Raw genomic sequence first — 14,636 nt, forward strand, 5'->3', positions numbered from 1 at the left:
CTGTTGTAAGAGCACTAACAAATCAGTGGGTAGATTCATGAAGCTGTAGTGAGAGGTTTTTCAACCGTCTTATGGTGTCATGATGAGCGATGCACAAAGAACCTGTCTTCACTCAGGAGATAAGATACCTGGGAGTACAATAAATGCAAGAAGCTGATCTTAGCCAATGTCCCAGCAAGTACAAATAAGAGATGGCACATCAATTTAAGTGCATTCCTTTTCTTGTTATTTACAGTGGTCTCTGACCTCACAGAATATGGGCCCACTGTACTCCAAGTGCGGTGGCCAAGGGAAAGGAATCTGCATACACTGGGCAGGATTCTCCTAACCAGTCTTGTAAATAGGATGGGAAGGCAAAAGAACTTTAAAATGTATGTACAAAAGATGGGCTGCAGTTACTAAAAAATCACAAGTTTGTTTTAAGGCTGGTAAACTTATTTTCAGATTTGGAATACCCAATATAATCTGATCCTACCTCAGTATCGTTGTTGAGATTCCATAGGTCAAGCCTTCCCATTCCATCCACACAGGCAAAGAGGGCAGGGTGGGTGGGTGACCACATCACATCGTAAACATAGTCTGAGTTGTCTTCAAATGAGTACAGAGGCTTGTTGTTCTGAAGGAAAAGAAAAACACACAAATTGATGTATTTCACGATTCAGAAAACAAAAGCTAGCAAGGTAAATAAGACCAAGTACCATATTTTTCCATGTCTAAGACTAGGTCCCCCCCCCAAAAAAATAATGTCCAAAATTTGGGGGCGTCTTATACACGGGGGCCATCTCCCCCCATTTTCTTAAATTGGAGTCCCCAAAAATAGGGGGCGTCTTATACATGGGGGCATCTTATAGGTGGAAAAATACGGTATATAAACATCTCTCATCCACATTGTCGGCAACTAATGTAGCAGTGTGATTAATTTTGAACAAAGCAAGGAAAAGGTTCGCCAGAGAACCTTTTCCCACAAAAATAAATAAATCTTGTGTCCAAGTAAAATGAAAACAACCTCAGTTTTACTTCTGCAAATATTGCCGTCAGGTAGAAAGAACGTAGTCTAACATAGGACTTTAAACCCTTCAGTTTTATTTTATTTGGTGATACCATTTGACATAAAGCAGACTGGATCCATTTCTAAGCAACCTCAGATTTCTGTGAAGCTAGCATCTATCAGTGTTACAAAGATTGTAATTCTCAAATGTTAAGGTCTAACTGCAACTTACTGCTGATAATAGGATTATATGCACTGTGTGCTTCTGAAACTGCAATGTAATATAATTTAGTATTTTCTTGCTTTGCACATTTTCATCTTTGCGCTATATATATATATATATATATATATATATATATATGCATGCACAGTATTTGATGATGAGAAATATGACATGCCAAAGTTCAGCAGAGCCATGGAGAACCTCAGCAAGAGGTTGTAGGAGATGGAGGGAAGATCCATGTTCATATGAATTACCTCAGCCCAATATGAACAAGGTATTTTTTTAAAAAGGATGAATGAATTTATGTCTAAATGTATTACAGGAGAGATACTGAAAACAGATATTCCTATCACCATTGTCAACAGAACTAATGCGGTCCCACATTACTGTTTACATGATGGTTGCCTATATAGGCCAACAGATGGGACTGTGGCTTACATTGTTTCCTCAATAAATTGGGACAATTAGACGTCTCAAGTTCAGATACCTTAGTAGTCCAAAGCTTTACAGTCCAGTCAAAAGAAGAAGTGACAAAAAGATGGGAAAAGTCTACAGATCCAACCGCTGCATGGCAATTGATCCCTGTGATAGGTCCTTGGTGACCTTCAAACATCTCGCTGATTCCAGCTTTGCTGTTGCAAGAGACACACACACACACAGGAATGAATTTTCTTACGAACAAGAACAACAAAATCGCAAATAATTTGAGATACATTTTTAAAATAATAGGGTAGGAACTTAATGAACATATGCTTACCCAATAGATGTTTGCCCCTTCAAAATCAATACACTGGAATCTCAGTTTTCGAGCGTCTCGAAAGTCAAAGGTTTTGGCTTTCGAACTCCAAAAACCTGGAAGTAACTGCTTTGCTTTTTGAACGATTTTTGGAAGCCGGCTGTGCCACGAGGCTTCCATTTTGTGTTTCCCTATTGTATCAAGGCTTCCGCTTTCAGTTTTCAAACATTTCAGAAGTTGAACGGTCTTCCGGAACGGATTACGTTCGAAAACTGAGGTTCCACTGTACACTACTAATAGTCATAAGAACACAGGAAGAGCCCAAGAGCATTCTCCTTTCCTGTGGCTTCCACCAACTGGCCTTCAGAAGGATACTGCCTTCAATTGTGAAGGCAGCGCACAGCCATCATGCTCAGTAGTCACTGACAGCCTTCTCCATGAATATGTCTAATTCTCTTTTAAAGCCATTCGAGTTGCTGGCCATCAACTGCCCTCTGCGGGAGAGAGTTCTATAGTTTAACTATGCACTGTGTGAAGAAGCACTTTCTTTTATCTGCCCCGAATCTTCCAACATTCAGCTTCATTGAATGCCCACATGGTCTAATCTACTTGTCTACTTGTCTATCTACTTTCTCTGTGCCCTGCAAAATTTCAAAAACTTCTTTCATGTCACCTCTGACTTGCCTTTTCTTGAAATAAAAAAACCCCAAAGGCTGCAATTTTTCCTCGTAGTGGCGTCGCAGAAGTGCCCCTGAATATAGCTACATACCTCAGAATTTTAAAATCACGTATTAAATAAACCTTGGGGAAATATGCCACCTCAAGATACAAAACAGTGCTTAAGAAGTGCTATGCCATCTGATTAATTCTCTCACAGAAAGTAAATATTTGGGCCACAAAAATGAAGACGTTGCCGTGCACAAAACTTTCAGAAATATGCACATGTTCCTGGGCCAATTTTCAGTCTGAAACCAGGGCATTCCCAATAGTATCAATATTGATTAAATGGAAGAACCACCAATTTTGGTTAGCTTTAACCCAAAGTGCTATAAAGGAAGGGCTGGTGTGTGTCTGAGCTGAGACTGGGGCCTCAATTTCATTTAAGAAAGCAATTGATAAGATACAGCCAGACAATTTCAAAACAGATTGAACAGCAGGAGACATGCTACCCAATTTAAGATTGGTGCGTGATACTACTGTACAATTATCCACAGAAGAGAGGGCCTGGGATGTTGTGCCATGAGTCAAATGACCAGAATGATGGCTAAACTTCATCTCCCATTACATAATTCTAAAGCCATTTTATCCAGAATAAGGGAAATATTTGTGCCAATAAGAGGCTTTCTGGAACGTGAAAGAATACCCTGCATTGTTTATACACAGTTGCCCATATAACTGCTGGGGAACTACCTCAAACCTGCTTTATCTTACAAAACAGGGGTCCCAGTTTCTATTCACCTGCCATGGCGACATGCTGTGTACACAGAGCCTTCCTCACTTCCAACGACAAAGTTGTTGACATCACCAACAGGGAAAGACATACAAGTGACAGCTACAGCCTTGGATTGCTTGTGAACTAGCTCCATGCTATCCTGGGGAGAAAAAGATCACATACAAATCTTTCCGGTTTGCTGAGAACTTTCTGCCAAGAATCAAGTAGGATTTTTGATACTAGTTTCCAAAGAAACATTTTTTTGAATCTTGCTGCATTCTTATTCTCACGTTTAAAGCATTTGATACAATAAAAATGCACAAACTGCATAAAAACAGCATGGCCCTGTTTTCTCAGAACGTTCTGGAGGACCTAAGATCCACACTTAGAATCATAGAGTTGGAAGGGATCCTGAGGGTCATCTAGTCCAACCCCTTGCAACGCAGGAATCCTGCCCATAGCCATCCTTGGCTTAACATGTGAATTATATAAATTGTGCCCTTTCCACATGGCTACCTATGCTATAAATTTATATCCCACTTTTACAAGGAGTCCAAGGAGTGCGGCACGCATGGATCTGATCCTCCTTACTGACCTGCAAGATACCATGAAATTATCATTTGCAATTAAGAAGTCAAGCATTTGACTCCGCAGGACAGGCTGGAGGGGTGTCGTGAGGCACGCGAGGAAAAGCAAACCAAATTTTAAAACGAAGTGCAAACTACAAAATATATAGACAGAGCCAACCAAAATGTTTTGTTCACCAAGCAAGACGAAGGTAATTGCTAACAGGAGAAAAAGTCCCTTGGTGACACTGTCATGGTGCAGTAAAAACAGAGCTGAACGTGCACCTTGCGAATGGGAGAAGCCAATCCCATCAAAATGCTAATGTTCTAAAATTATTTTCTGCACATGCACAGAACTCTGGTGTGAGACTGCACACGGATCACATAGAAGCAGCGTTTGATTATTTTACCTGTGGTTGTGAAAGCATATCCAGACTCCACGAGCAGATTTTTCCATCAGTCGAGATGCTGATAAGGTTATGGGCATTCTGAGTCCCCACCACATTCACACAATACACAGGATGCTAAAGCAGAAGTGGGCGACGTAGATTAGCAATGTTTCGTCAGGGTAATTTACAGACAACTTAGTGCAAGTTTTAGCTTTTAAAGTGACATTTAAGTTGAGAAGATAGGCAAGATTATCTGGGTACCTAGCTCACTGTTTTCCACAGATGCTCCCCAACAGGGGTTTGAGTTTTGTGTGCAAGGTGCCTAGCCCTTCGGTAGCATTACAAATTTAGTTGAAAGCACAAACGGTGCTGTCAAGAGTTTATTTCTTAACTATGCCATTTATTGGGGCAGTGGGGCAGAGGGAAGAGTGGCAAACAAAAGCTGTGATGAAGAAGGGACTGAGCATTGGTTAAAATGCAACTAAAGGAGATGGGGGGGCATTGAAAGGAGTTGCTACAAGTCCTTAAAAAGTATTATATACTTTATCAATGGTCACAAAGCACAGAGCATAGCTAAGTGAGCTGCTTGGTCAGACAGGCTGTGTTGAAAGCATAATTAGTAACTTCTATAGCTCAATGTTTTCCTAGTAGAACTAATATGCCTCTGAATATGGATGTGGGTACAAATGGACAGTTTCAGATACAACGTCATGTCTAATACTGATAAATGTAGAGAGCACTTGGAAGCTGGAGAAAGGACACGTGGATAAGTGGGAATACTTTCGGGCTGAGCAATATTAAGTGGTGGATTGCCTCTGGGGGAAGAAAGGGTAGCTGAATTGGTATCTGATTATCTGAAGAATTTAATAAAAACAAGCACGTGAAGACCTAACTTAAAAAAAAAAGGTTTCTAATATAAGAGCCTTACGTAGAATATTTTTTAACACAGAATGCTGCAAAAAACGAATGCCTATTGTTTGCAGCCTTCAAAACATAGTAACAGATTATCACTACTGATCCTACATTAATGGGTTAATTTGAGAATAAGGAAGTAATGGGGGGGGTGATATTCCACTCCCTACCGTGTGAGCAGCAGCTGAAAGGGGAGTTCTCTGAACTGGTGTTCGCTTATTGCTGCGATTATCCCATAGCACAATTTGTCCTGAGTATGTGCCACCAACCACCAAATTTGGATGAAATTTTGCAAAGGTAGCCGACATCACAGCTGACTGTAAGGGCAAAAGAAAAAGAAAAAGTAAATGTTTTTTTAATATTTCAATTGTTACTGAAACCTTTAGAATGATGTTACAATATCACATTACATTTTAGCAATGGTTTGTGAAGTTTCAGAATTGTGAGATTTTGAAAAACACAATAGCAAACTAGACTAGTACATTTTTAACTTTCCACCAACCCATTTTATAAAAACTGGATCTCAGTTTTTCCGCCTGAAAACATGTGTTTTAACTTAGCTTGCTTTAAATCCTCAGGCTACGAACATTTTTATTCAGAGGTCTCGGGTCTCGCCGCACATTTTAAGACCACAATTCTTAAAACATCTCCTTGCATTTGACACACAAAAGAAGCTTCCTTTTATGCAATCAGAATAAGAAATACAGAACTGCAGCACACTTAAATAATCCAAATGGTGTTAGAAAGGCTGCTTGCTATAGACGAACCTTTAAAAAGGATTAATGGATTCCTCAGATGTTGACATGTATTTGCAAACACAAGTGGTTTAAAGTTCATGCCTGCCCAATGAAATCATTATGCTGACAAGTAGAAGAAGGCTCATGTCCACATTCATTAACATAAAATTCTTAGTCTGGCAAGGCAGGAACTCACATCATACCTGGCAATGAAAGACATACTCTGGAGTTGTTTTTTTGTATTTCATGTTCCACACAAGGGCCACCCCATCAGGTTCATGAGGAGCATCCTCATTGTTGTTGTAAGAGGCTACCAGCAACTCTGGATACTGGATTCAAAAAGTAATTGAGAACAAAAGGGAAGATTGTTGCTTACAGAGGTAAGATCAGCCAACTTAAATTATCATATGATTTAAAATTAAGCTACTAAGGTCAACCTTGTTAATTAGACAGCTACAGCTAGAATAGCAATTTCAAAATTAAACCAACAATTCAGAACCAGTAGACACAGAAGAGTTGTCTTCTATTTTGATATATGCAGACTGCTCAGTTTTGCAACTCACACACTTCTACGTTATTCCTTTGTGATGCCTTCTGCACATTATTATTCTTTCTTTTCTTTCTTTTTGCGCAATGAATTAAGCAACTTTGCATTAAATAAATATGATGACACTGCAACTGCAGGTAAATGAGAATAACGTCTGCTAAAGGGTTTCTAGAAGAATGGTTTTTAATGAAGTGTTATTGTTACCTGAGATGACCAGTCCAAACAACTAACAACACGATGCTTTGACCAACGCTCATCAAAAAATTGTCTGTTTAGGGACAGTTTAGCACCTGCCTGAATTTCTCTGCAAGAACAATTGAAGAGGGCACAATTAGGATCACTTTCAGTAAGATTAAAACAAACCTAGCAACACATTTGTAAGATTCCCATATTACCCTTCTTTCTCTTCCAGGTCTCGCCCACTGTAGTCAAAGAAAATGTTAATTTGCTCAGAAAGAGCTCTTTCCACAATTCTTGTTGATTGGTCGAAGAAGCTCAAAAATTCTTCAGAATGCAAAATTTGTTGCTTTTCCTCTTCTGTCAGTTCATGAGGGGCAACTGGGGGAAACAGATTTGGAGCTTTATTTTTAGATGGCAGACTACAAATAAAATCATTCTAATCTTTAAAATAAGAGTGTATGTTGAGATTTTAAAAACAATTATTTAAGTTCTGTACATTAAAAACAATCTTCACACACCGTATTTATATTATTATATAAACCTTCTTTATAATTCAGCACCTATTAAAGGGAGACACTAAGTTGAGCAATAGTTTAAATGTGTTATGATACATTTGTACCTTCCTCCTCCTCCTCTTTTTTCAATGTTTTTTCTTCTTCAGGCTCAACTGGTGGTTTTTGTACCACTGCATCATCTTCATCTTCTTCATCTGAAAAGAGCAAGGTTGTCAACCTTCTGACCACTGTGCAATGCTATGTCAGGCAAAACAGTTTTGTGTATATATTATATATTCTGCCTAAAGCAGCTTTTTTGCTAGAATGCAATAGTTTAATTCGGGAATTGCACTTATTAAAGGAGATGACAGTAAGCTGGACATACCACAATTTTCACAACAAATTCACAAAACGCAAGCCTGTGCAATCTACAGTAAAACCTCCAAGAAACTATTCAGAGATTTCAATTTTGAATTCCTAACCTCTACCCAGCATTTGTCATTCAAGACAGCATATGCAACCACAGTTTTATGTAATGTGCTGACATATTAATGCTGCTGAATAAAGAAATCAAGTGTCTTAAATAGCCCACAGAGTCGCTGCTTCCTTGTGATATGGAACCATCAGTGTCTAATGGTTTTTTCATACAGGAAAGATGGCTTACATTAGTTTTCAGGATGCTAGTCGGAGAAGCAAATTTTCCTAAAGATAATAGCACAGACAGATTACATTTTATTTTCTGTCATTCCAAATGCAAGCCTCATTATCCTTATCATGTTTGCCAATGAGAATTTAAAAAGCAAAATGTGTTGTTCCTTAATTGCAACAAATAACGTGCTGCTGATGTTCTGGAATACTGAGAAGGCTGCTTTTTACTTTCTTTCCTTTTTGCATTACTAGGTTTTCACCTTTGAAATAGAACACCCTAAAACACAACTTTTAAAATAGCAAGTGTTACAGCATATACATTGCAACTGCCTTTTCCTTCTCTGTCTCCAGGGGTAAGTTTCTCAAAAGACTTTTTTTCTTTTCTTTTCGGGTTAAACAACTATGTCATCTGTCTGCAAGAGAAAGGCAGCAGCAGCCTGCAGCACGCCTCGTCACAAGTAATGAGGCAGGATTCAACAGGGACGTGTTTGTTGCAGCCATCCCTGTGACCCATGTTCAAAGTCACCTATGGGGGATAAAAAAAAAACTAAGACTGGTCAAGAGATGGGAACCAGCTGCCAAGCTCTGGTCCCAGCAGCCAGGCCAGCTGACTAGACAGCAGCAACCAGATGGTACTGCTGGGATTGTCTCTCCCTGCTCTGAGGTGGCAATGGGATGGCACAGCATTTTTCTGCCTGACTGCTTCCAATCATGTTTTTTCTCCAATGGCAAGCCTGTGCAATTACTAGCTCTCCAGGAGGTCTGCAGACAAGCCTTTACCCTGCAAACATAATACAGCTTGTAGGGCCTACCAGCTGCCAAACCACACACATAGTGATAGGCTGAAGCAAGATCTAGGAGAGGGGAAAAACCTTCCCAACTCCATAGTTTAGGCAATAAAAATATATCCATACCTGAAGGAACAAATGCTTTAAATGACACTATATAACACACAATAATACAAACTCCAACTTAATCAAAATGATAATGACGTATGCCAATCCCACATTATATGAAATTGAGCGATTTTTACGTTCTGACAAGTTTACAGACCTAGGATAAATGGCATGAATGATTTCAATATATGCTCATACTTCTGAACCAAATGGTGAAGGTTAAAATCTTTCCTTTCAAGGGCCTCAATCAGCCACAAAGGAAAACAGTAATCACTGTCTTTTCAGCCAGCCCAACCGCATTTGTCAGCCCTTTCTCCGTCAATGCAGCCAGAGCAATCAACCTGCCAAACATTCAGAATGGAAAAACAATCTGAAAATACAGGGTATAATGCACCTGCCAGTGAAAATGGCCATTTCAAGAAAAGCTAGTGATCTCAGTGACCCTGCTGAGGAGGCGGTGGTGCAAAGGGGAAAGAACGCGTAAAAGAATTCTTAGTGATCTCCACTCTCTTGCACATTGACATTTCCTTACAAAGCATGCCAATTACAGCTTTTGTGCTACTTAAAAAAAATGAAAGCTTTTCTGGGCAAAATAATCACACAGAGAAACAGAAAGACACTGCTCCTTTTAAGATGAATTTGTACATACAATGGACTATTAATCAGAAAACTGGATAACTGAGCGATTCTATGCCGTGTGCCTCAAACAAGATTTCTCCCCAAGCACTGGTGTAGGGAAAATTGATAAATGCTTAATTTTCATTTAATAGATGAAGCACTGCAAATAGCAAATTACAAGACAATGATTGGATTAAATAATTTGGTTGAATTAAGCATGGATTTTTTCCTTTGCATGCAGACTTGCTGCGGCAAACAATGCCACTGAGACTACAACGCATGCATTCCCCTCACCCTTTTCTAAGTTGTTTCAAGCTTTAATGCCATAAAACTAAAATTAAACTCCAGCCTCCCAGCTTTGTCATGGCACTCTGATTCTAAGTACCATTTTCAGTGACAGAAGTCAAATCCTTGTTAAATGCAAATGGTCAGCCCTTTAGTGCCTAAGTGACCTCATCCTTTACAAATATTACAGAGAAGAGATCTTGTCGCCAGTTGCCCCTCCCTTTTCACATTTTCAGCGTAGATGGCACATATTATGCAAACAAGATCCAAACTCATTCTCACGTAATACTCCACATTTGCTGTCAGTCTCCAGGAATTACTATTGCTGCATTCCAACGCTAGATATGTTATAACAGCAATTACTTAAATATACATTAGATGCACTGGAGCAGTTTCTCATCTCCAGTTAAGACACCGTATTTTTAGATGTACGTATGTGCCACCATATAGATGACAGGGAACTTTCACCCTATTATGGTCACATTAGATTACTTAATAGCATACTGGCAGTGGAATCAAACCAACCACAGTGTAGCCAGAAGACAGTTTTCCCTTAACCTAGTTTTTATTAACACTCATATCAAACAAAATAGAAACAGAAATATTACTTCACTTCAATCTGCTATCTACATACAACTCATTCCGTAATTCCACCATTGCAGCGTAAAAGGATTGATTTCAATTATTCCTTCTGCTGGTCTACAAGTTTTAGCTGACTTTAGCATCTAGTAACGAATTTCTGGTTGCCATGAATGCCCTCCCCAACTTGGGGATAAAACTCTCCCTGGCGTTGTACTAAGCCTCAGGCACTTGGAAGCAGTACCGGCTGTTTTTCAAGTGCCTCTGAAGCTCAACATGATGTCAGAGATGACCCCTCCGTCCATTTTTCATCACGGTGAAATATATCCTTGTGAGTGGTACAATGGGGATCACATTTTAAACTCCCCACTGCCTCTCCTTTGCTCCCTATAATCAGTTAAATTGCCAAATTGAGTTGTCTTCTCCTGTACAGCACTGCGAAAATGCAGACCAGGGATGGAGAACCTGTGGTCCTCCAGATGTGCTGGACTACAACTCCCATCACCCCTGCCATTAGCCAAATCATAGAACGTAGAGTCTAACAACAGGTTCCTGATACAGCTAAGCATAGCTCAGTTGGTGGAGCAGGAACTTCTTAATCTCAGGGATGGGAGACCCACGTTGGGCAAAATATTCCTCCACTGAAGGGATTGGACTAGATGACCCTTGTGGTCCCTTCCAGCTCTAAAGTTCTATGATTCCATCAAAAAAAATTCCCCTTTGATGAAAAGTCTAGTTCACACCCCAGGTTTCTCTTGCCTTGACTACTGCAACCTTGTCCTCTCTGGCTTTCCATTATTGCGCTTCAGCTGTCTCAGCTCTATCCAGGAGTCTACTGCCAAAGTAATTCACCTCTTCCATTACCTCCTCAAATTCCCACATCAGCTTCCTGCCATCTTCCGCATCCAACACAAATTACTTACTTTCAAAGCAAACAGGCCCGCCAACAAAATAGTAAAGGGCAAAATGCAAGCAATGATAAAACAGCCACACATATCCTGTAATTCTCTGACTCCTGTGAGTTGGGTCACTATTATTTTCCATTTGGGCTGATGGCAAAATGAGTCTGACAGCATACTTCAAGGATCACCTGCTCTTGCATGAACCTGCTCCATATCCCTCTGATATCTGAAGTTAGGCAGGTAGCAATGGGAGAGGAGGCCTTTTCAACTGGGGAACCTTTCCAAGGCAGGCTGCTCGGGCGCTGTCTTTACAACCCTTTCTGCACCTGCTGAAAAGTTATTTGCCAAAGAATTTTATGTTGTCTGCCCTTCTTTTCCACTGGACTTTTAACTCCTACAACTTGTGATTGTTATTTTCTTATATTTACTGCATTTTATGTCCAATGCTGTATTCCACTTTGCAAGCTAAGACTGAAGTTGTTGTTGTTGTTTTAGTCGTTTAGTCGTGTCCGACTCTTCGTGACCCCATGGACCAGAGCACGCCAGGCACTCCTGTCTTCCACTGCCTCCCGCAGTTTGGTCAAACTCATGCTGGTAGCTTCGAGAACACTGTCCAACCATCTCGCCTTCTGTCGTCCCCTTCTCCTTCTGCCCTCCATCTTTCCCAACATCAGGGGGTCTTTTCCAGGGAGTCTTCTCTTCTCATGAGGTGGCCAAAGTATTGGAGCCTCAGCTTCACGATCTGTTCTTCCAGTGAGCACTCAGGGCTGATTTCCTTCAGAATGGAGAGGCTTGATCTTCTTGCAGTCCATGGGACTCTCAAGAGTCTCCTCCAGCACCATAATGCAAAAGCATCAATTCTTCAGTGATCAGCCTTCTTGATGGTCCAGCTCTCACTTCCATACATCACTACTGGGAAAACCATGCCTTTAACTATACGGACCTTTGTTGGCAGGGTGATGTCTCTGCTTTTAAAGATGCTGTCTAGGTTTGCCATCGCCTTTCTCCCAAGGAGCAGGCGTCTTTTAATTTCGCGACTGCTGTCACCATCTGCAGTGATCATGGAGCCCAAGAAAGTAAAATCTCTCACTGCCTCCATTTCTTTCCCTTCTATTTGCCAGGAGGTGATGGGCCCAGTGGCCATGATCTTCGGTTTTTTTAATGTTGAGTTTCAGAAGACTGAAGAGTGGCTAATAAATGTTTTAGAAAGTAGTAATAAACAATGTTTTTAAACAAAAAACAGGCAATCCATAGTATTCTGTTGATCTGCCCGCATCTTACAAAACACCCGTGCCTACTGCCTTTGCTTCTCCATCTCTGCCATGCATGGTCATCCAAATGTCACTGGTCCTTTAAACAAGCTTGCCTTCTCTCTTGGTACTCTTTCTGTCTATAACATCTGTGTAACAGCACACTTCCCCCTTCCTTCAACCTTTGCCTCAAAAAACCTTTGGTGAAGGTTTTTGATCAACCTTTAGCTTTAAATTCCTGCTAAAACTAAGCTTAAATACGTGTACATGAGCACATGTCCTCCCACCCTCATTCATTCTTACATCTCCTCCCCTCTTGTTGAATTTTAGATTGTAGGCACCTCAGGTATAAGAACTGCTTTTCTGTTTGTTACTCCATAAAGCAGTGAACACACTGATGGCAAAAATAAAACCACCATATTGTGAACAGGTTATGCAAACAGACCCAAAGCTGTACAGCCAAACTATTTCTTCTCACTAACATACATTCCCCCAAAAGCGTATTATCTGGGAAGGCAATCTCGTAATGACCAAGGCTTTCCACCCCTCTTTAACATCCAATGTATTAGCTGCTGCGAATATAGTAGTACAGTATGATAGCCCAGTTTGCCTGACACATTAAGCAAGGGGTAGCTAAAGTTGTGCCCTCCAGAGGTTGTGGACTATAACTCCCATTAGCCCTTGCCAGCATGACAAATAGTCAGGCACCTTGGGAATTGCAGTCCAAAATACCTGGATGTTACCATGTTGGCTATTCCACATTCTTTTCTGGTTGGCATCTGTCTATCTCAAGAGACAATGGAGTGCGCTTCTGGAGGTGAAGTCAAACTGCTGGAGAATCACAGCGCCTGCTGTGGCTGCAGAGACCAGTAACTTGTAAGTGCTGCATCCTGCATTATTTTTGCTGTGTTAGCAGCACCGTAGTCACCTCTCTGGGGTGCAAGCCTGGACAGCGTAAATTGAGGTCCTGCCCAGAAAACAAGACTTCTCGGCATCTCTGATGTGGTCCAAAGGAAAGCAGAGCAGTATGTTGGCACCAGCTTGGCTGCAGGAGTTGCCGGAAGGTGGCATACAAGATGCCAGCGGTAAACAATCATTTAAAAGGGGTGGCTATCCTGGGTGCTGCCCCACATGCTGCTGGGCTACAACTCCACCATACCTGACCATCAGTCAAGCTGTCTGCAGCCAATAAGGAGTTTTAGTCCACAACATCTGAAGGGCCAGAGGCTAGCTAGTGCAGGCTGCTCAGAAGCTCTTAATGCACCAGAGTCTAGAATGTCATGTTATCTGAACCTGGGCTCATTCTTCTTCCAAGCAAACCACGAACAGTAGGGTTAGCTTGAGGAGAAAAAACAGAACCCAATTTCGGAAGACATGGATGCCAGACTTTGACTTGTTTAATTTAGAGACACAAGAAGTGGGGTGGGGAACTTCTGAGGAGGGTGAACTAGGATGTTGCTCATTTATATGAATTATCGGTCATTTTAAACTATGGCTTAATGTGACATGCAAACTAGGTCAGTGTATGAATTAAAGTATGACTGCACTAAATAGAGTACCATATTTTTCGCTCTATAACACGCACCCGACCATAACACGCACGTAGTTTTTAGAGGAGGAAAATCTGTAGGCATGCCACCCGTAGGCATTCCCTCCATAACACGCACAGACATTTCCCCTTACTTTTTAGGAGGAAAAAAGTGAGTGTTATGGTGCAAAAAATACGGTAGACCATTCTTCATCTACTAGATGACAAGGGCAGCTGTACTCGTTCTGGATTTTGTTCAAGTCGAATTCTTGAGTTCCTATTTCCAGCCTCACTTCTTTTGTTATTTTAGCCTATTTATTATTCCCTATCTAGGATTATTTCACATTCTTTTAAACCTTTCACTAAAAACTTTTAATAGCCACATAAGAACATAACAATGAGAAATCAAATCATTGTCAAATCATTTTATTGATGAATATTCATTACACTATGCTAAGTGGTTAATACTGTGTTTTTCCCTTGACAGAGGATCTAAGGTTATAAGGCAAGCATTAAATATGTGTAAAAGTAGTAGTTACTTCTTAAAATGCCAAATCCCTTGTCAATGAATGGTAAATTCAAGTTTAATGAACCAGTGAATTATTACTTTGCGTTAACATCAAAATTGTGATGTATTTTGGCGAGATGGAAAGAAAAGCAGGGCTGTAAATTAGACAGCACCCAGCAATAACACTCAAGAGTGAAGTTCCAGTTGCCTGTGTAATC

The 14,636-nt window shown here is 40.6% G+C and overlaps 1 protein-coding gene across 5 annotated transcripts in view; it reads right to left on the reverse strand.

Moving 5' to 3' along the window:
• DYNC1I2 (dynein cytoplasmic 1 intermediate chain 2) overlaps positions 1 to 14,636 on the reverse strand; it is a 37,061-nt gene that overhangs the window by 2,632 nt on the left and 19,793 nt on the right. For all 5 annotated transcript variants that reach the window (XM_082240782.1, XM_082240783.1, XM_082240780.1 and 2 more), the window contains 9 exons: positions 7,330 to 7,419; positions 6,926 to 7,088; positions 6,735 to 6,834; positions 6,187 to 6,312; positions 5,417 to 5,563; positions 4,356 to 4,469; positions 3,406 to 3,539; positions 1,699 to 1,843; positions 476 to 616 (listed from right to left, as the gene is read on the reverse strand). In XM_082240782.1, coding sequence (XP_082096908.1) covers positions 476 to 616; positions 1,699 to 1,843; positions 3,406 to 3,539; positions 4,356 to 4,469; positions 5,417 to 5,563; positions 6,187 to 6,312; positions 6,735 to 6,834; positions 6,926 to 7,088; positions 7,330 to 7,419 — 1,160 coding nt within the window. The remainder of the gene's footprint in view (positions 1 to 475; positions 617 to 1,698; positions 1,844 to 3,405; positions 3,540 to 4,355; positions 4,470 to 5,416; positions 5,564 to 6,186; positions 6,313 to 6,734; positions 6,835 to 6,925; positions 7,089 to 7,329; positions 7,420 to 14,636) is intronic.

Source organism: Podarcis vaucheri, assembly GCF_965113315.1.
Source record: "Podarcis vaucheri genome assembly, chromosome: 1".
NCBI classification, from domain to species: Eukaryota; Metazoa; Chordata; class Lepidosauria; order Squamata; family Lacertidae; genus Podarcis; species Podarcis vaucheri.